The sequence below is a fragment of the Pristis pectinata genome, chromosome 8 (assembly GCF_009764475.1).
Source record: "Pristis pectinata isolate sPriPec2 chromosome 8, sPriPec2.1.pri, whole genome shotgun sequence".
Lineage (NCBI taxonomy): Eukaryota > Metazoa > Chordata > Chondrichthyes > Rhinopristiformes > Pristidae > Pristis > Pristis pectinata.
Window position 1 is genome coordinate 24,630,219 of NC_067412.1, and position 24,511 is coordinate 24,654,729.

Genomic DNA, 24,511 nt, shown 5'->3' on the forward strand with positions numbered 1-24,511 from the left:
TTGGATTGAATCTCGAACAAATCTCGTCAATCTGGGGTACAATCCCAGACGACACTCGTTAACCTTGGGAACGATCCCGGACGAGCCCCCAATTTTGTCACAAACCAGCAACAAAAGAAACACACTGAGCATGATTCAGTGTTAAAAACTATTTTATTAATCACTACTTATGATAATACGTAAAATAAAAGTAAAAAAAAATGTTAGTATGTTAGAATTCAAGAATGTTAAACCTCGAACGTTAACCCCAAAACTAAACTCTTCGTGTGTGTGTGTGACAAAGTCCAAAACTCCCAGTTCCTGAATGGTTCTTAAAGTTCAGTTCCGCAAGCCATAAGGTGAAACATGAGCAAGGGCTTCTTCAACAACCACCGTTGTCTGAAGATAAGTGTAGATGTAGAAAAACATAGAGAGAGTACATACGAAATCCAAATGTTCCACGATGGAACCCAAACGACACTTCAGTGTTTACTCGGTAGTGACTTCCTCACCCCGAAAAGCATCCGAACCGTGGTCGTCCACATACAAATACCTGTTTCCTTCTACAGGTCAGCAACAAAGTGAACTCCACCGGATTACTTCCAACTTTTCCATACATGGATTTCAGTGGTAAACACAGTTATTGTTTCTCATCCATCGATAGAGAAAAACAAGCAGGCTGGTGTCTCTCTCCCTTCTCTCTCTCTCTTCTTCTTCTTCTTCTGACTTCTTCAACAACGTCATTACGTCCTTTATCTTCTATTGACGTAAGCACGCCCCACACACACATACACACACACTCTCTATCTTAAAGGGACTTTCACTGAGTCCGTAACAGCATCAAAAGAATAGATCCATAGATCAGCCATCTCATTGATGTGGACTGACTCCTTTGCTGGTTAAGCATGGCTCTTTAATTTGTTTTTGCAACACTTGTGGCATTTAAAAACTAATGAATTAAATTGTATTTGGGAAATTCAATCCAGTAAAACACTGCATAAAATGTGTTATTATTCAAAGACATCTATGTTCCCCTGAGACCGAGGCAGTGAATTCCTAACTATACTCAAATCTGTTATAAATTTAAGTTTGCAGATATAGAGGGGAAATGGGCCTCTCCTTATATTCACTGTAAACTACAATGGGACAAATAGTAGGAATTTTTCTTCCAATGTGAATGACAACTGGTAATGCCAGCTGTTAGCCAAGGTAATACTCATATGTGTGGGTTATGCACCTTGAACTAACGCTGGGTGGATAATAAACTAAATCTACCAAGCACCATCACACTCACTTATAATGGTAAAACTTTAGATTTGTAGAGGGTTACTTTAGATGCATCATCCAGGCAACAGCCACATAAAATTAACAGAAATTGCATTACCACAAATGCATTTGTCAGAAATTCACCTGCAAAATATTCCCTTGGATTACATGCCAAATGGTGAAGAGGAGAAGATTCACTGTCTAGGAAGAATGTCAGCATGCCACTGGTCATTTTGCCTTACAGATAATTGGCTCTGATCTGGGAAAACAGCTTGCAGGGGCCTCGCCAATGATTTGCAAGCGACGTATGGAAAGCAAACACAATCTCCCTTAGCCAGTAACTGTTAGGTTGGCTCATTCATTCTTGAAAGCAGATGAAAAGGTTAGCCAACTAGTTACAGACTTGATTGAATAAGACCTGCCAAGAACAGATCCAATAACACTTTAGGATCAAGCAAAGCAGCGTTTTCTTGTAGATCCAAAACTTAAAAACAAGAGAAGTCTTGCCAAGAACTGTGTGATTCTTTTGACAGCTTTGATGAAACATCTGGCATTCATTTAAGGCATAAACAATGGCAAACAGGTTACAAATATTAGCCCAAAGTGCAGCTTAAAGATGCCACTTAAAATTTATTCTTAAGCAAAACAATCAAGAAACAATTCTTTTGCAACTCAGAATTTATGTTTCTTTACAAGCTGTAGTGAATGATATTTGACTCACATCCAGTTCCCATTTGCAACATTATAGGGCGGTGAGTTATTTGTTGAGTATTTTTCATTATATTAAAGGGAACACCAGCTGACAAGGCTGCCATAAGATTTTGCATTGTAGACATCTGACCAATGAATCTGATCATGTGGAGTTAGGAGACGACAGAACAGGTAGCAAGATGACCTCAAACCAAAAAGTAAGACATACAGGAAGCTGCACAGAGTGGCAAAAGATGGGAAGCTTTCCTCCACAGGAATCCATAATGGCACCAGTTACTCTTCACTTACAGTTTTTTGATTGTTAAATTAAGAAAAGTGAAAAAATTACTTCCAATAATCTGGAATTCTTCAGCATGTGAATTTCACTCAAATAGGTGAAATGGTCCCAATCTAATAAGCAAAACTTAAGCTTGCCTCAAATGCGTGCATGTCAAGGCAGTGTACAATATTCAGACTTTAAACCCAGTCATGCACTACTGACAACACAAACCTTGTATAGCACCCTGCCACAGAAAACAAATCATGAGCATTGATATTATGTTCAAAATGTAATGTGAAAAGCAGATTTGTTTCCCTTCTCCCATCTACAGTTCAGCAAATGAAAGGTATTATTGAACCTAAAATTAATTTGCGGCTCCAAGAGCTTTAAGGGCCACATTTGAAAGAACTAATTGAGCAGTCTGGGAGAACATATACACTACATTAAAAATGCACATTGAAATTCATCCAATTAAATGGTAGATCCATTTTCCCAGTTTATGTTGGAATTCATTGTCATTCCACAGTGACTTGGTAAAGTTGTTAACCAAAAATAACCCAGTAAGTCCAGGGAGACAGGAAGGCTTGTTTTCTAATATCTGAGATACAGAACTGACTCAGTAGATTTGGGTCTGAAGAACAGCAAAGTGATGGCATTCTTATCACCACACTGTGTTCCTTCAAGATTATTTGCAGTAACAGTACTGCTGTCAGAATCAATGTAAAAATTTATAATCATTTTCTGAAGATTTTTTTAAGCAGTGAATACTTGAATATAGAGCAGTAGCAGTTGAGATTTCATAAATACTTATTATTTAACATTTAATGTGTGTGCAGGTCTGGTTAGTGATGTCATGGCTTCTAGTATACTAAAGTTGATTTTATTCCATCAATTTCAATTTTGCATAGGAAAACGGGCATAAGTAATGGACAAGTTCAGAGGTGCAAACTTTATTATTCTATGTCCTGCTCTGAAATCATATACTCCATGGCCTTACCTCTCTCCAGCTCTGAAACCATCTCCAGCCATAGGACTGATCGGAATCTCTGCAGCCTTCCAATCCTGGTCTCCTGTGTGAAGATCTCATATCACCTCCAAAAGCTTGGGAACTGCCTCCCTAAAGCTATCCAACTCTCTATATCCTCCATTAAGAAGTGTCTTAAAGCTTATCTCTTTGCCCAACTTTTTGATGACTTTTCACCCCATGTAGTTCAGTCTCAAACTTTGTTGAACAATGGTCCTGTGAAATGCCTTGGAAAATTTTACCTTGAAGATGCTGTATTTGCAAAGTGTTGTTGCAAATTTCAGGAATATCTCTGTTCCTCTCTAACTGTATGTCACAGATGCACAGCCACTTCCTTACAACGTGACCGCAAGTTTCCATGTTCAAAAGTGCAATGGAATGCCCTTTGTATAAATTGAGATGAGAATGAACAGCTGCCTGGGTCTGAGTGGGAAGGTAATGTCTTACCCAAACATCGCCCCATGAGACAGGAAGACCATGCTACTTTCAATGATTATTTATTCAGATTATATATGAGACAAGTCTGTATCGGGTGAAACCAAGGTCAAGATCTATTTAATGGACCTTGCAACAAACTCAATTACACCCAAGTCCTGGTGTACAGACATCGTTCTTGAATATCAAAACACAGGCTGACTGCAATTTATTGTCAAATTAATACAAATTTTTGCACATAGAGAAATTACCTAATTTAACAGCAGAAGAGAACAAAATTAACACACACACTTGCACTGCACTTTCTCTGTAGCTGCTACACTGTACTGTGCATTCTGTTTTACTACCTCGATGTACTTATGTATGGAATGACTGCCTGGACGGCACACAGACAAAAGTTTTTCAATGTATCTCAGCACACGTGACAATAATAAACTACTAAAGCAATAAACCACACACGCATGCATACATATATAGGTATACAATTGCCACAAGCAAACACATATCACATGTGCATGTGCACACACACAGCACACATTCAGGCATGCACAGAACTAAAGCTCTCTTACTTCAGCTGTATAATTGTGAGAATACACTGATGTCATCCACAGTATTTGAAACTGATTGTCAGTAACATCAGAAATACATTACCGAGCAAAAACACTATTGCTCAAATAGTTCTTTTTCAATAAAATAAACAAAAGGCACTGATTTTCAAACTTCCTTTTTACAATCAGTTGATGGATTGGGCACAAAATCTACAAGGCACAGACAGCTTAGTGAGCCACGTTAGTCATTGCACAAATATGGTTGGTAATGTGCAAATGGAGTCAGTAAGAATGAAGTGATTTTTTTTATTTAATGTGAAACAATTTTAGCCTTGAATAAACTTTTATACAAAAGCTATGGACAAAGGTGGCTATGGACCAAGTGCTGGTAAATGGGAGTAGTGTAGATGGGTACTTAATGGTTGACATGAACAAGATGGGCTGAAGGGCCTGGTTCTATGTTGTATGTACCAGTGGCACATGCTCTGCAGCTGTCTGCTCCATCAGTGGTACAGAATCAGCGCCTCAGTAAGTAGTACAGTTGGATGCTTTCATCTCAGAAAAGATGAAGAATGGAAAATATTTAAAGTCCATCGAATACTGCCTGGTTATGTATTCCAAAGTGTGCATGCAGCTCCCCATTCACATTTTTGCCACTACTGCTTAGATTTTTTGTTAGGGTTTGTAACTTCCACTGCTTCCAAACTAAAGCATTTTTTTATTTGGACTTCATGAAACATTAATAAGAAAAGATGAACTGCCCTTTTCACCCCCTAGTTATGCTCCTAAGTACCCACTCTATAATAATACCTGCCATGGCTCTTCAACACACCGGGTACCTGCATTTCATGGTCAGAAGATATCTTCAGAGTCCAGCCTGATCTGCTGCACGTAACAAAAAAAAACAACCCAGGCCCACTTTTTTCACTCTGCTTACACAACCCTCAGAGTACTATTTCTTTCACCATGCCCTTATTTGGTGCAAATAGCTTTCAGTATTGTCTCATGGTCTCAAATCCATCACTTCAGTAAAGCTTTGTTTTTATTGGTAAGCACAGAACATCTAATACAAAAATAAACTTTATTGCAATCACTGAGATTAGAAATTAAACTTTATGAGAACACCCTTCAGCAGAATATTCAAACAAAGATTACTGTAAGAGAAGTGGTGTAAATTCCATTTGTGTATAAATTCTCCTTTGCTAGGGATAGGGAAACTTCACAGCGAACAGAGTGACAATTACAAAGCTTCAGGATAAAAGCTGGAGGACCTGCTGCATGCGTTCAATCTTTTCTCCGCTGAACACGGTGGGGTCATCTATTCAAGTGAAAACATACAAGAAGATATTACATTTCTTTGTACTAATTAATAAAATATCTATTGAGCTTAATAGATAATTACTTCATTCTACCACTCAGTGGTTTCCTTTCTCTTCCTGGTCTAAGGATCTCTGAAAACACGGCACTGCCATGGAAGGCAATGATTTTGTGCTGGTTCTGTACACAGTGAGCTGCTGAAAGGATGAAGTGAGTAAAAAGGAGGAAGGAATGAATAAAGGAGGGAGGCAGGGACAAAGGCAAAGAACAGAAGGAAGAAAATGGAGGAAGGGAAGGATGGAAGGAAAGGGAGAGGGGGGAGGGAGGAAGGGAGTGAGAGATGGGAAGAACAGCAAGGAGAAGAAGAGAAAGGGGGATAGAGAGAGAGAAAGGATGGAGGGATGGAAGGAAGGAGAGAGAACAGTGAGGGAGGAAAGGATAAGGAGGGAGTGAAGGAGGAAAAGGAGGGAGGGGATGGATGAGGGAAGCCAGGACAGAGGGAGGTGAAGGATGGAGAGGAAAAAAGATGGAAAAATGAACGGAACTTATCACAGGTTGATACAGCCAGGAGGAAAAAAAAGAGATGCATTTATGTACTGCAGCTCCATTCATGACTTCAGGTGCCAAGTGTTCATCTGAAGTGTTATTACTGTGATAAAGTAGGGAACATAGCAGTCAAACTGCATACAGCATGGACCCAGAAACAGCAACAGCAATACGATCATGGCCAGATATTCTGTTTTACAATGCTTTCTCATTAATGAAGTAATCTTTTAAGCATCTTCACTGCTGTAATGACATTGAAACTGTTTATAATAATTAGATGTTAAGAACTTTTATCATAGAATTATAAGTTTACTCCTTGTTACAATGTTTTTGTCAAAGTAATCAGACATATACTTGACAATAAAAGCCCTGAACTTAATACAGTTGTATTCTATAAACCTGTGCACCTTCCTGAGGTTGAGTCACACTGGACCTGCTGTCTATCAGTCACTATAACTTTCCAATAAAGCTTGACATTTTATTTCCCAACCTGTGAACAACTGCACAAACCTCTTAAGGCATGCTCTGCAGGTACCATGCAAGGTGTAATCTAATTGTCACATGTTCCAAATTATCACAATTCACAATGAATGCCTCACACATGCCTCAGCTTTTGATGGCATGTATGCCTGCAAAACCATGGTGAATGTGAAGTCCCAAAATTGTGGGCCAAGGCTTGCTGGTCTCAACGAGGAGGCAAAGAGTGGAGCAGGGACCTGCTGGAATTCTCCATCTCTTGCACAGGAGTAACTGCCCCAGGATTATATGCCTGGTTAGTCCCAGCACAGGCTCTGGGCAGCCAGACAGTTGAAAGGCAATTGGGCAGCTGAACAGTAGAAATTTACAAATAAGGTAAATCACATTTTGATTAATCATTCCTCTTATATTAATGTTTTTAATTATTTAAAATTGTTTTCAGTGCTTTCATATAATTGATTTTTTAAATAAGTTTTAATAATGTTTAGAATATTTTAATAGTCTGCCTTTTTTTTAAATAGTTTTGAAAGGCTTCTGACCAAATCTGGGGAGAGGTTTTTGCTGTGTATAAAGACTTTCAGGGGACCTTCAAGGACAGGGCTTTCTCTGGCTCACAAACATCACCTGATAATGTTACTCGAGACACACAGTGCCACGTGCTCAGCTCCCGCACTGTATCGGCCAACATGATCAGCCATATAGATCCAGACCTGCTAAGTTTAGCCCAGTGGAGAAAGTGGGTGATGAATGCGAGCAGTGGACCCCATATAACAAAATTGAGGCCGTTCGTTGAGTATTTACCTATAGTGTCAGATTCCTTAATCAGTGCCTCAGTTTTCTGAATGGTTACATCGCGAGCGTTCCCCTTCAGTCCTTCCAGATAACTCAGCAGCAGAGTAAAGTGCTTATCAGAGATCTAAATTAGATCAGAAACCAATAAGTAATTTGGCACTGTCAAAGGGAATTCCATAACCAGTACAACAGAACACCTAACAAAGTATACTCTTAATTTACATTTCTTAAATTATCAAAGGACATTAATGGACAAGTAGATTGATAATGATTGTTTTGATGTTCCAGCTATGAAATCTCATGAGTTTAATATTGCTGGGCCACTTATTTAGCTATGGGAGCTCCATGCTCCATGCTTATTGTCTTCCTACTCTCTCTCCCCTAATATTGGAGACCCTTCCCCCTTTATTAGTAATTCACAGCAACACCTATGGTCATCTACTCATTAAAAGCAGACACAACATCAAGCAGTACAGTGTCAGTATACACTGAAACTAGGGGAAACAAGAAGAACTTGGATTCACACAACACCAGTGAAAGCAAGAACAACTTTATACAGCACCTTTAACAACCACAGGACATCTTACAGAACTTGACAATGAAGCACACTTCCAAAATCTGACAACAGATACATCACTGGCATAGAAGATGACCCCACAACTTTCTGACTCAGAGGACAATAAGGAATCCACTGAGCTGCACAGTCCTTGAAAAGATAAAGTCTCATCTTCAGACTGAGGACACGCGCCATCATGTTGTGTGATACTACCACTGTACGGAATAGAATAGACTCAGGCAGATCTGGCAGCCCAAAGTTGGGCATCCAAGAGGCGCTGCGGTCCATCAGCAGCAGCAGGCAAGCACAGTGCTTCCGTCTGTGACCTCAAGGCCCAGCAGGTCCCTCAATCTCCTGTCCATCACACTAGGAGATCAGGTCTGATTCATTGAACAGTGAAGAAGGGAATGTTGGGAACAGAATGGGGCATACCTAGATATGCAGAGTGAAGGTGCAATACAGAATGACATGCATATTAAAGAGCAAACAGATAGACCTAAGCAATGCACAACCAACGAATCAGATCAAAGCTCCACAGTCTTGCCATGGATAATGGTGAATGGTGGTGTACCTGATTCCCTGGTGGACTTTATGCTGTGACACTCTATGGGGTCAGGAGTCGACCATACCAGACATGCTACTGATGATAGGCCATACCCAGGAACTATGATGGAGGAGTCTGACATGATTCTGTGCATTCCACTATGTCGGGCTGTTGCTTGGATAGTCTATGGGACAGGCCTCATAATTTAGACACTAGACCCCTGACTACCCTATCAAGATCGACTGAGCTGACATCAACTTTACTATGTCCAATTTGAGCACCCAGATTGAGCTAATACCTGTTGGTTCAGCAGTTTTATCCATTTTCTATTTTAATGCAGTGGTTATGCTACAACTGAATGACTTGCTCGGCCATTTCAGAAGCACAAGAATCTGAACTTACAAACAGGTCAGAGTGCACAAGGATGGAAGATTTCCTTCCCTGATGGACATTAATAAACCAGACTGCTTTTAAAGCAATCCAGTTATTCCATGGTCATCAACAGCACAGGAGAGAGGTCCTGTGGGCTTAGAGTCATTGCTGACTTGATGGCAGCCAAGTGAGATGCGAACTCCTTCAAGGTGAATCACCTCCATCAGCTGGGAAATGGTGCATCAGGACCGACTAATCCCACCGTACAGCACTGAGGAATCCCATTTTGCAGCACTGGAGAGGAGGATTTTGGGAGGGGTGGGGGGAGTGTGTGGGATAGGGAGCAGGCAGTTGAAGATGCCCTTGTTTTCTGGGAGAGGATTAAGGGTTCTGGGCTAGGTCACAGGGTACTGAGATTGGGGGTGAGGCATGGTGGAAGGCAGTCAGCAATTGAATTTTTGAAGAAGAGGGCATAACAGCAGTTGTAGATGGGCATTCATGGAGAGAGTGAGCAGTGAACAGCGAGAGTGGGGCAAGCTGGGATAGGTAGGGGAAATCAGGAGAGAAATAAACTATCAGGAAAGGAGGTGAGTGAAGGGGAAGGGGGACAGGAGGAGAGACTGAGGAACACAATGGGAGTAAGGGACAGAAGGAGTGAGACTGAGGAAAAGGGAATTGAAAGAGGGAAGGGATCAGGTTTGGGGTGTGTTAAGGGAAATTGGAGCCAAGGAAAATAGTTGTGTGTCTGTATCCCTGTGTGTGAAGCCAGAATGTTCCTGTGTGTATGTGCATCTAAGTCTGTGCAGCAGAACCTGGTCTCCAATCATCTCGGGGCTCTTTGCCATTGTACCAGGACCTCAGTCTATCAAGACCATGTGGCAGCTAGTGTGCCATGGACACCCAATGGTAAAAGAATTCATGCTTGAACATGTTTCTGGTGTAATTGTTTTCGTAGAATCATGCAGAACAAGAAAACTTAGCCAACTTCTTGCTAAAGCCAGCCAATTAGTTGTATTCCCCTAAAACCGTTCTTCCCCGAAGGTGTCAACATTTTCTTGGACAGTGACATCCACTGTAATACTCTGGCCAGATGACCTGGGTATCATTTGTAGAACATTGACAGGGTAGTCTACTTTGAGGAAGGTGACAGCAGAATCCAATCCCCTGACATCCATACACAAGCAGCTCACTGGATACAAGCAGAAAGAGACAGAAAGAAGCTCTGCTTTGAGTTACTTCAAGAGATCAAAAAGAAAGCACCCTTTCTCTCTTTCAATGAAATCCCATTTAATAGTGCAGCTGGTTACTGTTTGATACCTTAAGCTTAAATATCTTTGAGTACAGAGTTTTATTAAAGATCATCATCCAAAGTCTGGATAGAACAGAAGAATCTTTTAGTAACAACAGCATCAAAACAGAGACAGATGTATCCTTTATGGATACTGGGAACAGCTGTTGTGAGACACACAAATGATGGACTTCAGTAAGAGGCCACTTTGGACTGAATCCAATTTGTATGCATAAGTGTGCTTTAAAGTTCTATGATATCTGGTTTGGTTGCATTGTGCTGACTTTACATCTGCGGTTGCCACAGTTTTAAAGTAGAACTACATTCACATTTTCTTGATACTGATATTTTACCTGGTCACAATCATACATGTGCTGCAAAAGCCAGGTTTGCCTTATCTTTTGAAACCTCCATTCCTTGTGTTTCTTGGACCACCTACAAACACAAGATAAAATGAAAAATTCAGCTAGTTTTAGAAAATAACAAAAGCATTAAACTTATGTTACCTCTAGATTTGACCATTCCAATGCATCCTGGACAATTTCCATCTTTCCACCCTCTGTAAACCTGAGGCCATAAAAGGCTCACATCAATTTTCATTACCTCTTCGTGCACTTACTTATATTGGCTACTGGTTAAACAGAATTCTGATGAAGGGTCTTTGATCTGAAACATTAATTCTTGTTTCTCTTCCCACAGACATGGCCTGACCTGCTGAGTATTTCCAGCATTTTCTGTTTTCGTTTTAGATTTCCAGAATCTTTGTTTTGTTTTGTTTTATTTCACTTACTAGTTAAACAGAGCCTTGGTTTTAAAAATCGCATGTTTTCAAATCCATTGCTCCACGCCTCCCTACCTTTGTAATCTTCTCCCCATAATCAATTACTCTTCCATTGGTTGTTGTGCCTACAGCTGCCAAGGCCCTAAAGCTTTGGTATTACTACCCCCCACCCCTTCCCATCTCTCCCATTCCCTCTGATGATTTCTGCCTCTATACATCTCTTTATCCCTTCAAGTCCACAAGTGGCTACATTTTCTCATTTGCTTACAGTTAAATTTGTTTTACATGTTTCTGAGCCTCAGGACTTTTGCTAAGTTAAGCTATAGAATTGCACATTGTTGTTGTTAAGTGTTTCTCACTGGCTCAGGATGTCCCAATGCCCTTTACAACCAATTATTTTTTGAAGTGTTGTTAATATTGCAATATAGGAAATTAAGCAGCTAATTTGGACGTAGCAACCCTCACAAAAAGCAGTGTGATATTGGCCAGAAATAACCTCTCTTAGGTGTTGTTTGAAAGAATTGTTCCTTGCATAGAGGATTCACTTGTTTTTCTTGAAGTAGCAATGCAAGGATCTACTGAGGTGCGCATCTTAGTTCAAGCTTCCATTTAGCATACAGGGTCACTGCGAGACCAACTTTTATTTTCCACCCACACTTGCCCTTGAAAGGGCGATGACGTGTTGCCTTCTACAATTGCTTCAGTCCATGTTGTAGCATTTTGACAGAACTGGCTAGGCTGCTTGAGAGGATAACCATTTGGCTATGGGTCTGCAGTCACATTTAGGCCAGTTGAGTAGGGATGGCAGGTTTTGTTCCCGAGAAGGCATTTTACAACAAACTACTAACTTCATGGTGACCTACTGAGAGAAATCAAAATTAAAGTCAGAATCTGGGATTTATAATGGGAAGCAAAGATATGGCAAACTAATTAAATACATACTTTTGTTCTGTCTTCACAAAGAAGGACACTGGTGAACTCCCTTAAGGAACATAAACTCATGAGAGGGAGGAATTGAATGAAATCAATATTAGGAGAGAAATAGTGTTAGATAAGTTTAGGGGACTGAAGGCCATTAAATTGGAAGGGTCTGATAACATACTGTACATCCTGGAATGCTTAACTAAGCAGCCCCAGAAGCAATTTCTTACGTTGTATACATTCTGCATAGATTGGAGAGTAGCTAATGTAACCCCACTATTCAAAAATAGAAAAGAGGGAATTATAGACTGGTTAGCCTGCTGTCAGTAGTGGGGAAAACACTACAGTCCATAATGAAAAATGTAATAGCACAGCACTTGGAATGCAGTGACAGAATTGAACAGTCAGCCCAGACTTACGAAGGGGAGACCACACTTGATATATCTACTGGAATTTTTTGAGGATGGAACAAGCAGAATAGATGAGGGAAAAATCAATGGATGTGGTGTATTCACACATTCACAACACCTTCAATATGTTCACACTAGTGAGATTAAGTGTTCAAAATTAAAGCATGAGGGATTAGGGGTAAGGCTGACATGGAGAGAAAAACTAGATGGCAGACAGGAAGCGAAAAGTAGGAATAAGTGATGGCATGGAGTGACCAGTGAGGTACTGCACAGATCAGCATGGGGACTAAATCTGTAAAAAGTTCTTGGAAAGAACTTCCATTTTCATAGTCGATTAGCATACCCCCAGGAAACTCCAATGAGTTGTTCAGCCTCAAAGCCGCTCACTTTACTGCAGTCATTGGCCTTGTGCATTGAGATGCAGAAGAAACTTGAGTCCCTTAATCAGCAAGTGGCCCTGGTGATCAGGAGTTTAATATCTATCAAGGTCACAGAAATGCAAAACAGGTACTTGGATGCAAAATTTGACTAAGGTGAAGGCACAGAATCTGCGAAATGGAAACTGAACAAATGTTAACGGGTAAAGCCACAGAAGACCAGTGGAGGATTTTATGTGAACCAACTCATTGAAAAAAGAGCCTTATTTATCAAAAAAATGTCATGGGTTTCTAAAGAGGCAAAGGATTACATTAAACTAAACATTGAGAGAAAAATGTTGGCCAAGGTAAGTTTGGAAGCAGCTACATTCTGTGTCACTTCAAATGCAAGGGGGAAGCAAACACACAGTATCTCTCAACAACAGTGATGCTGAGATAACTGATAACTCATTTCAAAAAGAAGGCAGTGAGTTTTAGCAAGTGAGCGATGTGTGACAACATATCCTTCCTTGCCAGAGCAGTGAGAAAACATATGCTGTCTCAACTGATCTAAAATTTGTAACCCATTTACTACAACATCGATAGGACGGAAATGTGTAATAAAAGGGTCATAAACTTTCAAGATTATTTGCTACGGAAGTATTTTTAAAGTGAAATAAACCCTTTGGTGATTTATTTGCAGACTGCAATTAATATACTTAAAATTTCTTACTTAACCTACCACAGCTGTGTGTTTGTATCTGTAGCCTGGAAACAAAGATAAATGCTTTGTTTCCTTCTACGGTGAGTTATTGTCTCCTTTTCCCTGGAAGTGTGGGTGCTTAGCTCAACACTTTCTCTGCTAACAATGAACAGAGAAATGAAGCACTTGTTGAAATGTATTTAAGAATGTTTCAGGCTTTCTCAACCAGGTCAATCTAATGAATAAAAACCCTGGAATACTGGATCACACAGGATACAGGAACTAGATTCTCTGGGGCTTGCATAGATGATCTGGTGATGTAAATTTAAATCCTCTGGCAGCTGGGGAATTTAAAATCAGTTAATTAAATACATTGTGGAAGTAAAAGCAAGTGGTCAATTATGCGCCCATGAAACAAGTGCGATTGTCATTAAAATCCCATCTAGGTCACTGATTGCCTGTGGGGAAGGAAATTTGTCGTCCTTCCCTAGTCCCGCTTACATGTGGCTCCCAACCCATAACTATGTAGCTGATTTCCCTCTGAAATGGTCTAGCAAGCCCTTTTGTTCAACTTAAATAAGAGGTGGGTAACAAATGTTGGCCTTGCCAGCAACACCCACATCCCATGGGATAGAAGTAGGCCATTTGGGCCTCTGGCTGCAATGAGATCTGCAAACTAACTTTAAAATCTTAGATTAACAAATATTTACCAATCTAAGATTTAAATTTTAAAATAGACCCAGCATCAATCGCCATTTTGGGAAGAGTTCCAAACTTATTAACTTACTTCTAAAAAGGCTGGTTCTGATTTTAAGACCATGCCTCTTGGTCCTAAACAGTTCAGCCAATGGAAATAATTCTGCTCTTCCAGCATCAATTCTTCTTAATAAACTGCAAACCTGAATCAAATTATCAAATTGGCTTTCTTAATTCCTGGGAATACAAACTGAGTTAGTGTAACGTCTGCTGATAATTTAATCCTTGGAGTCTAAATGTTATTCTGGTAACTCTGCCTTCACCCCCTCCAAGACCACTTGTGTGGTCTGGAGTTTTACATTATAATCCAGGTGTGACCTAACCAAACCCAAGTAGTTATGGGATAATGTCGACCCCTTGTTTTCTTGTTATAGAGATACAGCACATAAACAGGCCTTCGGCTCATCAAGTATGCGCTGACCATCAACTACCCATTTTACACTAATCCTACATTAATCATTAAACTCACTTTTTATTTCCCCCACTTTTTCCTCAACTCCCCTCAGATTCTATCACTGACCTACACACTAGGGGCAATTTACAGTAGCAAATTAACCTACATTTTGCATGTGGGAGGATGTGCAAATTTCACTCAGACAGGATTGAACCTGGGTCTCTGGCGCCGTGAGGCAGCAGCTCTACTATCTGCTTCACTGTGCTACCCCTTTATAGGTAGTCTCCTAGATATGAAAACCAGCATTATTTTTGACACCTATCATGACATTTTGATGATCTATGTACATAGACCAAGTAATTTTGAACATCTGGTGATCTTACACTTCACCATTTAAAAGATATTCTATTCTCTCCTCTTAGGCCATCAATTGAACCTATATGAGTTCAAAGTGTCATAATTCTGCCTATGTATGGCATCTCTCTCTCTCTCTCTCTCTCATCAGCAGGAATTTTTCAAGGTTTGGTCACACTATCTATCCTAAATTACATTCTCCAGTAATTTCCCAATAATAGATGTTAGTCTGCCTGGTCTCTAATTCTCAGATTTCTCTCTCCTGCCTTCCATAAACAGTGGGGTGACATACACAATTTTCCAACCTATAGGAACAGCTCCTAAATCAAGAGAACTGTGAAACATTATAGTCGCGCATTTGCAATGTCCTCACCATTTTCTTTAAAGTTGGTTCTGGAGATCTGTCACTCTTTAGTGGCAGTATTTACTTCATTATTTTTGGTTGCTTACATTAGTCTAAGCAAATCCACGACGTTGATTCAATATTACTTTCTTGGAATACCTGACGCAATACTCATTAATTATTCAAAAGGTTCGCCATTTTTTATTTTCATTTACACTATCACCATTAAGTTTTCAAGGGGTTTCACATTGCCTCTGACTATCCTATGACTCTTAGCATAATTGCAAAAGTTGTGTTGGTTTTGTTAACCCTTGCAAGTTTCATTCTTAGTGAAGCTCCTGCTATCTGCTTTGTCTTGTTACTGCTTATGGCTTTCTAACCATTCATTTTCAGGAAGTGGGCATCGCAGGCATGGTCATGAGAAGGTAATGATGAGCCACCTTCTGGAACTGCTGCAGTACTTTAGGTGAAGGTACTCACACAGTGCTGTTGGGTAAGGCACTTCAAGACTTCGATCCTGCAATTTTGAATAGCTGGCTATATAATTTCCAAGTCAGGATGACACACAACTTAGATGGGTATCTAAGTCAATGCTAGCTGGTTCAACCACTTCCATTCCTTTTCCATTTAAATGTAGCAGTAATGATATAACTGAGTAGCTTGCTGGACCACTATATATGGCATTTAAGAGTCAACCACATGGGGGTGGATCTAGAGTCCATGTAGGCCAGACTGAGTAACAATGGCAAGTTTCCTCCTCTGAAGGGCAACAGTGAACCAGATGGGTTTTGTGACAATCCAGTAAATTTCATGGTCATTATTAGTCAGTTGATGAGTGTTCTTCCAAATCCCAGGTTATTAATCTGAATTAAAATTCCATAGCCGCTGTGGTGCAGTTTGAACTCAGGTCTCTAGACAGTTAGTCCAGTTTTAAGTTAACCACATCACTTCCAAGTACCTGTGCTAGTTTTTGGGGTTTTTTTTGCATGTTTTATTTACCCTGTACATTTGTTTGTTGTTCCCTGGCTCTTTCTTAGCAGCATCTGAGGGCCATGACTGCACATCAGAAGTTCAAGCTCATGTCATCCTTCTATCCAAGGGAAGCAGGGTGCTGCAGCTGCCTCACCACTCCAGTAATCCAGTTTCAACTCTGACCTCTGGTGCTGTCTGTGTAAAGTTTGCAAGCTCTCCCTATGACCATGTGGGTTTCCCCTGGCCCTCTGGTTTCCCCCCACATCCTAAAGAAATGCTGATTGGTAGGTTAATTGCCAACTGTAAATTGTTATGGGTGGGTGGGAAGAATCAGAGGAGATTTAATTGGCATCTGAGAGAAGATAGTTTACAACAAAGTAAATGGAGGAACGGGATCAGTCAGGTCACTCTGACAATCAGCAGAGATCCAATAGGCCGAATGGCCTCCTACTATTTCAAAAGGAAAATGTAAAAAAATAAGAAGCATGCATTTTATGCCACAGATACTGGATATGGGTGTACCTTTCCTTTAGAGATTCATATGCATACAAAAATAAGAGGTAACCTGGCACTGTCCAGGATCTGGAGTGAGCAATACATTTTCTAATAAATTCTTTTGCTTTGCACAAATAAACATTGTGTTTTTATATATTTTAGAATTGAGTCTTTCTTTCTTTTAGTTGCATGGTAAAGGTAAAAAATACCAAGATTCAAGATAAGTTCAATAACCTGATAGGGGAACTTTTGCAATTGGGTGAACATCCTCATATCACTCTGTGCCAAATGATTCCCTTGGTCCAAGTCAGTCTCGTTTATAGAGCTGTTGGTTTTATTACGCTATTGAGCTCATCAAAATATATCAATAAAACAAATGCACTTTAAGTATTTTTCTTTTTCTAGATAATTTATGGCCAAGAAATTCAGTTAGGATTATTTCAAGAACTCAAGAATCTTAGAAAAAAGAGCCGTGATAAAGTTGTGTTGCACATTGTACTTCCTCTGCCATTCAGTACGATCATGGTTGATTCTCATCAAGTCCAACTTAATCTCTCAATTAAGTTCTAAGAGAGATTCCCTTAGATTCCAAAAATCTATAGACTTCAGCCCTGAATATTCTCAACAGTTGGATAATAAACTGAGGTAAAAAATTCTAAACATCCAGAACCTTGTGAGTGAGGATATTTTTCAGCTTGGTACTGAATGACTTTCCACTTACCCCAAGACCATGCCTCTAATTCTGAACCCACTAGCTAGATAAAGAAACAGCCCTTGAACATCTATCCTATCTTACCCCTTCAATCTTATATGCAATGCCAGTTTACATTAGAGGGAGGTTGTGGTTATGGCAATTTTCTCATTTGTTGCCACAAAGCAAATCCAAACCGAATAAGGAGTTGCCAAAAGAGTTCATCTGGTGTAAAAGCTGCCAAAGTAAATGGAATTTTAACTCTTACTTTCTCAGATATTCTAATGCAAGGTCGCAAGCTGAAGACTTCTGGGGCTTCTCCTTTTTCACTGGCAAACCAGCTTCCCGCAGTAACTTTTTTTCTTCCTTTTTACGCTCCTTCTTAAGTTTTCTTTCCATCTTTCTCTTTACTTCTGGTGCAAGCTCCTCTTCTCCCTGGCACACTAGATCTTCCATTGTTTTTTCTTCAATATCCTAATAACAACAAATTTAGTAGCTTATTGAGACAAAAGGTTAGTTTTTTTTTGGGTAGCATGTGTATCAGATCTATCACTGTGATGACCTTCAGCAAAATAATTACTGCTATCACAGCAAACTAGATTATTGCTTATAATTCGCCAAAGCTTCTTCAACAGCACATACCAAACTTGTGACCTCCAACACTTAGAAAGACATAAGCAGCAGGTTCATGGGAATATCATAATCTCTGAGTCATACCCTTTCCCACTAGGGAATGAAAGCTGTTCCTTTATCATCATTAGATCATAATCCTGGAATCGCCAACCCAAGTACCTTCATCACTTGCATAGCAGAGTTCAACAAGGCCCACTGCCAATTTCTTAAGGGCAACTACGGGTGGGCAATAAATATTAATGGTGCCAGCAAAGCCCATATCCTGCAAATGAACACCATTATGTGTTCCATTATTTTAAATATCTGCAGTTAGTTTTGGCACAATATAATTTGAGGAGAACCTGGAAATAAGGATGAGGATTCACTGGTAATGCAAATTGACAGGCTATATACAACAGATTCAAAACTGCTATCTTTCTTATCCGGAACATTAATATTCTATTTGGAGTTGGCTACACAACAAATCAACCTGTGTATGAATTCAAACCTGAGATAAGTGAGACCTCAGCCCCCTTTCCAAAATGTAAATAGTTCATTCCAGCTGATAACTAAGATGCTGGTAAAAGAAACGTGCAACACAACCCCTAGAATTGTGCCTCTTTATCAATTGCAAGTCTCTAACAACAGCTACTGCTAATACTGGTATCTGTAGCAAACAGGAAATAATTTGCAAAGAACACTTTTAAACGGCCAAGATAATTTCCCTTGGAAATATTATCAGCTTATTTTGCGAAGCACCAACCTGTGCAATTCTGCTTGGAATGGATTGCATCATGATTTAAGTGCACCCAAATAAATTGTTGGCTAATCCTTTGATTGTAGGATTGAAAATTTGGATTAATATACACAGGATTTAGGTGGACTCATTGCCTCAATAGATCATGTGCTCTTAAGCCTCCAGTGCAAAAAAAGTAGGGCAACTTTCAAACAAACCCAGTCAACGGAGCTCTGTGTTCAATTCTGAACTTAGTTATTGAATGGCACTATATATTACAGAACCGTAAGAAGAAACAAATCACTTCTGTACTAAATTTTAAAGTTTTAATAATATGTTTCTCTTTCTAAACACATCTAAATACAACGGAACCTGTTTGAAGTTCCGGGTGCCTCGACAATTCAATAGGAGAGTTACTGAGTATGTGCAAAAATTACTTGCGTGAATAAAAAGGAAAAAATAGAGATGAGAAAAAAGGGAATGAAAGAAGCAGAAGCCAGGAGCAGTCCTTTGGCGAGGATGAAAAAATAAAGTGGGAATGATAATTTAGTTGTGGGTAGTTGACTCATTGATGATGTGGTTTCTTTTAAAACAGCAAAGAATTGTGAAATTAAAGAAGTACTTTTAACAAAAAGCTGTATTATTCAATTTTAGTACAAAAATTCAAAATGTTCTGCGGGATCAGATTCTTGACTCTCCAGCCTTAGAAAATACACAAACAACTTCACACTGATCAGCATTTAGATTTTCTACATTCAGATACATAACTATTTAATAAATCTTTGAAAATAGCTGAGTTTCCTCCAAGAGATAAAAATGGACCTAGTAACTCTTTGAACGCCACTGAAGGAATATGGCATAAACTCACATAAGGTTTTATCTTCAACTCTCTTAAGCTTTGATTAGGACAACTCTGGAGTTTCCAGCAGTTTGGGGCCATCTCAGAGACAGCACCATTGCCTTTGCAGGTCAGCAGAAATGGTTAAGCCTGTGCAAAAACCTTACAAGGCAATAGCACCCAAAATTGCAGGATTAATGGACGACATCCAGCAATCTGCTGTTGATTGACACACAGTTGATTCAATCAACCTGTTCCTGTGTGCGGTGATACCACCCAGTATTGACTAACTCCATTACTTATTCATAGTCAAGATTTATAAAAACAACCTTCCTACTTCCTTAAATGTGGAAGGATCCATTTCTCTGAGAGGCAATGCAGAGAAGGTTCACTAAATTAATTCTGGGACAAAGCAGTTGTCTTATGAGGAATGGTTGAACCTATATTCATAAGCAATTTTAGAAGAATGGAAGGTAATCTGATTGAAATATATACGATTCTGATGGGGCTTTGCAGATTACACGCTGAAAGGACACTTATACACATGGAAAAATCTAGAACCATGAGGGATAGACAAATGATAAATGGACAACAGTTTAAAACTGAATTGAAGGGAATTTCTTCTCTGTGATGGTTATTCTCTACCTCAGGATTGTGGAGTCCAAGTCATTAAGTATAATCAAGACTAAAATAGATTATTGCACCACTAGGGAATCAAGGGTTAAGGGCTACAGGCAGGAAAGTGGAGGTGAAAGCAAGATCATTTCAGCTATGATTTTATTGAATGGCGGAGCAGGCTTGAGGGGCCGAGCAATCTACTCCTACCCCGATTTCTTATGATCTTATCATAAATGAGGAGAAACTCTTTCCCATGACATAAAAGACCTGTAACCAATGGGCATAAATTAAATGTAGGTTTTCAAAATAATTTTTCAAAATTCATTTTTGTTTTCATTTGTCTGATTGTCTGATCAAGGATGACTGAATAGGCGGTGGAAGCAGATTCAATGGTAACTTTTAAAAATGGAAATATTTACATGTCTATGGGGAAGGAGCAAAAGAAGAGGGCTGGCTGAACAGTTCTTTCAAACATCAGGCAGAAGTACAATGGGCTGCAGGGTGTCCTTCTGTGCTGCATAAGTCTATGAAAATAAGTGGTGTATGAGTCAGTAAATCCTATTTACACAATCTCAGTTTGCCTGCAGAGTCCACATGTTCCATTGGAACAGACACGAGCCATAAGAAGTAATTCAGCAGTCCTTCTGTTGTGAGTAGTGTTAAACGTTGAAGAACATAGGTAACAGGTTTTCATTCTTGCACACACACACTCAAAATCACACACGTGTGCACTCCAGCAGAGTGCGCTAAGGAGCAATCAAGAGCTGACTGATTTTCAAGGCACAGTATGAGCTCTGATCCAATAGAGATCAACCTCCTTATCAGAGCTCAGCATTGGTGATGGTAGAATTATATAGCATGGAAACAGGCCAATCGGCCCAGCTCATCCACACCAACCAGCACAGGGTCCATAGCAAATGAAGTGCTCATCTAGACTTAAATGCTGCCAGCAACCCAGCTTCAACCACTCTCTCAGGCAATGCATTCCAGATACTTACCACCCTCTGGGTGAAGAAAGTTCCCCTCATATCCCCTCTGAATCTCTGCCCCCTTATCCTAAACTAATATCCTCTAGTTTTACTTACCTCTGATATGGGGAAAAGTTTCCTACTGTCTACCCCATCTATACCCATGGTAATTTTATATACCTGAGTCATGTCCCCTCTTAACCTCCCAGCTTCAGGGAGAAAAGACCTAGCTTCTTCAGTCTCTCCTCAGAACTGAACTACTCCATCCAAGGCACATCCTGGTGAATCTCCTCTGCACCCTCTCTAACACTATCACATCCTTCCTGTACCTTGGTGACCAGAAATGCACACATGGTCTGACCAAAGTTTTATAAAGTTGGATCGTAACCTCCCTATTTCTGTGCTCAGTGCCCTGACTAATGAAGGCTAGTGTCCCCATATGCCATTCGAACCATGTTATTGACCTACTTTGCCACCTTCATGTATCTATGGAGATCCCTCTGTACCTCCATACTCCCCAAGACCCTACCATTCATGGTGTATGTCCTAGCTTCTTTCATGCTCCCAAAATGCATCACCTCGCACTTGTCTGGATTAAACACCATCTGCCACTTTTCAGTCCATTTCACCAACACATTGATAGTTCTCTGCAGCCTAAGATTACCGTCCACACTATCAACAACTCCGCCAATCTCTGTGTCATCCATAAACTTACTGATCATTCCACCCATGTCCACTTCCAAACAAACAGCAAGGGTCCCTACACCAGTCCACTAGTCATAGGCATCCAAATGCAAAAACAGCCCTCTACCATCAATCTCTGTCTCCTGTTGCCAAGCCAATTTCTGATCCAGTTTGCTAACATGCCCTGAATCCTATGGGCCCTGACCTTTTGAACCAGTCTCTCATGTGGAGCCTTATCAAAGATTTGCTGGTCTGATTGACTCTGGAAAATACCACACAGAATTTGCCTCCTGTGCCATATGCTCCCAAGTGACCCTGCTTTGGAAATTTTATTTCTGCCACTTATCAGTGTGCCTTGATTAACTGTTGTTAGATTCAATCATTATCACTGTAATAACATCATTATAATCAGATTAGTTTTACAACAACCAGTCACTAATTAACAAAACAAAGCTTTAAAAGGCAGGAGCGACTGTCATCTGGTTCATTGAATACATACCTGTCATCTGAAATCATCTGAACAAGAAAAAAAGCAGAGCATGGATGATGATTAGCAAATAACCTGCTCTTCTTCCAGATGCCAGCTTCAAGAAATCTTTTTTCCTCACCAACTCAATCTTGTGCTTTGTGAAAGTGGTCAGGCAAACGTCAAGCCACATTCATAACTCTAACTCTGTTCTGGACTCAACTTCTGCCTTTTGATCATTCCCGAGTTTAATTTGTTCACCATTACTGGCTGTGCCTTTAGCTGCCAAGACCCTAAAATCAGATATTCCCTCCTAAACTCTTTACCTCTCTTTCCTCCATTAAGAGCTCCATTAAAACCTATGTCTTTGACCAAGTTTTTGATCATCTGCTGTACTATCTACTATCTGGCTTAGAATCAGTTTTGTTTTGAGCTCTGTGATAGCTTGCAACTTTAAAGGTGCCACATAAGTAGTCGTCATTATCTTAGTTTGTGTTATTACCACAGCACGTATTGCACCTGTTCCACCCACGCCTGTTTTGACAACCAACGGTTTTAACCTGCACTATGCCCTGCGAAATGTTGCCCATCTGACTCCAATTTTTATATTTCAGCTTTGCTATCCTCATAAGTATTTTGTTTTGTTGTCTAAAATATATATTCTTTAACTTATTCTGTACAACAGCATGGCTGACAAGACCAACATTTATTATCTTCAAAGAAGAAAAGCAGAGCATGAATGATGATTAGCAGATGATCTACTAATCATCATCCATGCAAATGAAAGGCAGTTACAAGTCAACCACATAGCTGTGGGACTGCAGTCACATGGAGTCCACACCAGGTAAAACTCTTTCCTGCTCACCATTATTTATATGGGGAATCTGTTCCAGAATTTGAATACTTAAATTTTAATTCCCCAGCTGCCATATAACTTCATGTCTCTGGATCAGTAGTCCGGGCCTCTAGGTTTTTACTTGTTATATAATCGCTATAGCAACACACAATAAAGACTGTCCATCTGCAGCCCTGGAGTTTCATGTCCCTGAACTCCAGAATACTTTGAGAAAAGAAAAAACACCTTCCTCTACAGGATCTATCATAAGTAGTGAAGTAATTTTGAACTGAGATTGATGATTGCCAAGGAAATACCGGAGTAAAATTAAGTACAGAGAGATCATGAAGATATCAACCAGGTAAAGGGCAAGATATTTGTGCTTGTGTTTCTTATTCATTTACCTGTACTGGTAAAATGTGTGCACAGAAGTAAGATACACAAGTTAATGCAAAATGATTGTATTCCTAACTGTAATATAGTTGAACTGTGATAACTTGTCATATGCCAAATATCTTAAAGTAAACTAATGGATTCAAACTAAACTCTAAAATAATTACATTTAATCTTGGCATTCAAATAATAAACTAATACACCACTGCAAATTCTAAACAGGCACAGTACCAATGTAGTTATGTTACTGGTTTTACAATCGGAGGCTTGGACAAACAATCCAGATATGAATAAAACTCCCACACAACACCTGGAGAATTTAAATTCAGTTGATTAGTTAAAACCTGAAATAATATAAAAATCTGTTATCAGTAAGGGTGACTCAGAAACTGGTGGACTGTTGTCATCTACCTAGTTCACTAATGTTCTTTAGGAAGGGAAATCTGCTAGCCTTACTTAGTTTGGTCTGTACATGACCCCAAGCCCACGTCAATGGGGTCCTCTGAAACAGCTCAGCAAGCTACTCTGCTCAAGGGCAATTAGGAATTGGCAATAAAAGCTGTCTTTGCCCATAATGTTCATATATAGTGCATAGATAATATAATGAATATTGCATTGACATAGAACGTTTGATAATCTCCGGTTGTTTCTGTGTTAATTTTACAACCAATGAAATACTTTCCAAGAGTGGCATTGCAGTGTAGTGGCTGATTTGCACACAGAAAGAACACAAGAAAATAGGAGCAGGATGATCATGGGATATATGCCAGCCTCAAGTCCTCTTCAAGATCCCACAATGACCATCTCTACTCCTCCATAATGACCAGACAATCTATCTTGATGAACATTGGCCGGGATAGTACAGACAGATATCTTACAACCACCTGATAGGCCTCAACTTAATGCCCCATCCCCAAGGATAAGTTTCCCAAAAGCAACATTCTCTCAGCGCTGCCCCATCCCCAAGGATAAGTTTCCCAGAAGCAACACTCTGGAGGGTTGGCCTGTGAAATGTGACCAAGACTCTGGGGTGGAGCTCGGGTCCAGGACTTCCTAATTTAGGAGAGGGAG

At 39.8% G+C, this 24,511-nt stretch overlaps 1 protein-coding gene across 5 annotated transcripts in view; it reads right to left on the reverse strand.

Moving 5' to 3' along the window:
- Window positions 1–3,720: 3,720 nt before the first annotated feature.
- The window catches only part of LOC127573099 (uncharacterized protein C7orf50), a 281,007-nt gene continuing 260,216 nt past the window's right edge, over window positions 3,721–24,511 (reverse strand). For 4 of the 5 annotated variants that reach the window (XM_052020966.1, XM_052020967.1, XM_052020970.1 and 1 more), the window contains 4 exons: window positions 17,559–17,764; window positions 10,468–10,549; window positions 7,364–7,478; window positions 3,721–5,540 (listed from right to left, as the gene is read on the reverse strand). In XM_052020966.1, coding sequence (XP_051876926.1) covers window positions 5,473–5,540; window positions 7,364–7,478; window positions 10,468–10,549; window positions 17,559–17,764 — 471 coding nt within the window. In that variant the 3' untranslated portion in view covers window positions 3,721–5,472. Of the gene's footprint in view, window positions 5,541–7,363; window positions 7,479–10,467; window positions 10,550–17,558; window positions 17,765–19,506; window positions 19,584–24,511 lie in introns of those variants that run through there. The other variant, XM_052020969.1, reaches the window with a different exon arrangement.